Source organism: Emiliania huxleyi (genome assembly GCF_000372725.1).
Source record: "Emiliania huxleyi CCMP1516 unplaced genomic scaffold EMIHUscaffold_6100, whole genome shotgun sequence".
Taxonomy (NCBI): domain Eukaryota; phylum Haptophyta; order Isochrysidales; family Noelaerhabdaceae; genus Emiliania; species Emiliania huxleyi.
The window spans coordinates 1-1,491 of NW_005197424.1; the positions used below are offsets into that span (position 1 = coordinate 1).

Consider the following 1,491-nt stretch of genomic DNA (forward strand, 5'->3'; position numbering starts at 1 on the left):
GATCCACATGCAGACTGCCGGTGACAGCATGCACCTTGAGAGGTTCAACCCGAGGTGTGTTGCTCAATGCTCTGCGCGTTTGCTTGTGATCGTGATTTCAAGGTCCCAATCCTCGCGGCTGAGGATTGACACCGTTCGCTCGCGTGAGATTTTTGAGCGGCAGATGAACCAGCGCTGGAGCCCATCACGGCACATGCTGGAGGAAGGAGGGCAAGGGTTTTGCAGATTCTCCGACTCACGCCCGCTGCTGCTGACCGTGCGTGGCTACTGTTGAGAGGGTTTCTCATGTGGCGTCGGGCGTGCGAGTGAGCGGTCTCGCGCGCATGCATCTATATCTTGAGTGTCCTGTCTCTCTCGTTAGTGGCACCACACACTGTCCTGCGGGGGTGCTCATGACAGCAGCAATGACAGCAGCAATGACAGCAGCAATGACAGCAGCAATGACAGCAGCAATGACAGCAGCAATGACAGCAGCAATGACAGCAGCAATGACAGCAGCAATGACAGCACAGCAGCAGCAACGACAGCGATGACAGCAGCAATGACAGCAGGAATGACAGCTGCGCAATTACAGCAGCAGTGACAGTTGGACCAGTCGGGGATGGTTACGACAGCAGCAACGACAGCAGCAACGACAGCAGCAACGACAGCTGGTGACAGCTGGTGACAGCTGGTGACAGCTGGTGACAGCTGGTGACAGGTAGGTGTCACTGTCGCTGTCGTTTGCTGTATGACAGCTGGCAGCTGTCATGACAGCGGCTAACCGTCGTGACAGCCTAACCGTCATGACGTGAACTTTCCATAGTCTCTCAACATAAAGAATTTCAAATAAATTGCGGGGCCGCTGTTCATCCTTTGGGGTCCCTGCCGACGGCAAGACCGAAGAGGAAGGCCGCTACACTCATGAAAAAAGAATTTTACCAACAAGAAAATCAAGTCCCGCCGCGCTGCACCCCCCTGGAGCCGAGTTGAGGTTGTTGTGTCGATCATGTGTATATGGACCCCTCTCCGTACGCCGCTTTCGATGCCGACGCCAAGCCGTCCGCCCGTCCGTGGAAGATCGCGACTGCCATGTGCGGTGCCATCGCGCTTGGTCTCTCGGGCGCTGTCCTCGGTCTCGCGAACGAGCGCAAGCTGATGCAGCGCATGGGAGCGTCCACCGTGGTCGGCTCGTACATGGCAGACGCGCTAAGTTCGATGTACGACTTTGAGTTTGAGGCGACGACGCTCGGCGGCGAGCGTGTGGCGCTCAAGGCCTTCAAGGGCAAGCCGCTGCTGGTGATGAACGTCGCGACGCTCTGAGGCACAACCGTGCGAGACTTCACTGCGATGAATGCGCTCGCGAGCAAGTTTGGCGATGGCTTCTCGATTCTCGCCTTCCCCTGCAACCAGTTTGGCCACCAGACGCAGGAGGACAACTCGGAGATCCTCAGCATGCTCAAGCACGTCCGCCCGGGCGGCGGTTTCACGCCTGCGGCGCAGGTGACAATG

At 57.7% G+C, this 1,491-nt stretch overlaps 1 protein-coding gene across 1 annotated transcript; it reads left to right on the forward strand.

Annotated features, from left to right (window-relative positions):
* Positions 1–996: 996 nt before the first annotated feature.
* Positions 997–1,482, forward strand: EMIHUDRAFT_124652 (hypothetical protein; the record flags this gene model as incomplete). The annotated part of the gene is made up of 2 exons (XM_005763894.1): positions 997–1,278; positions 1,411–1,482. Coding segments are annotated over 2 exons (354 nt in total), but the record flags the coding sequence as incomplete, so codon positions are not given.
* Positions 1,483–1,491: the final 9 nt, after the last annotated feature.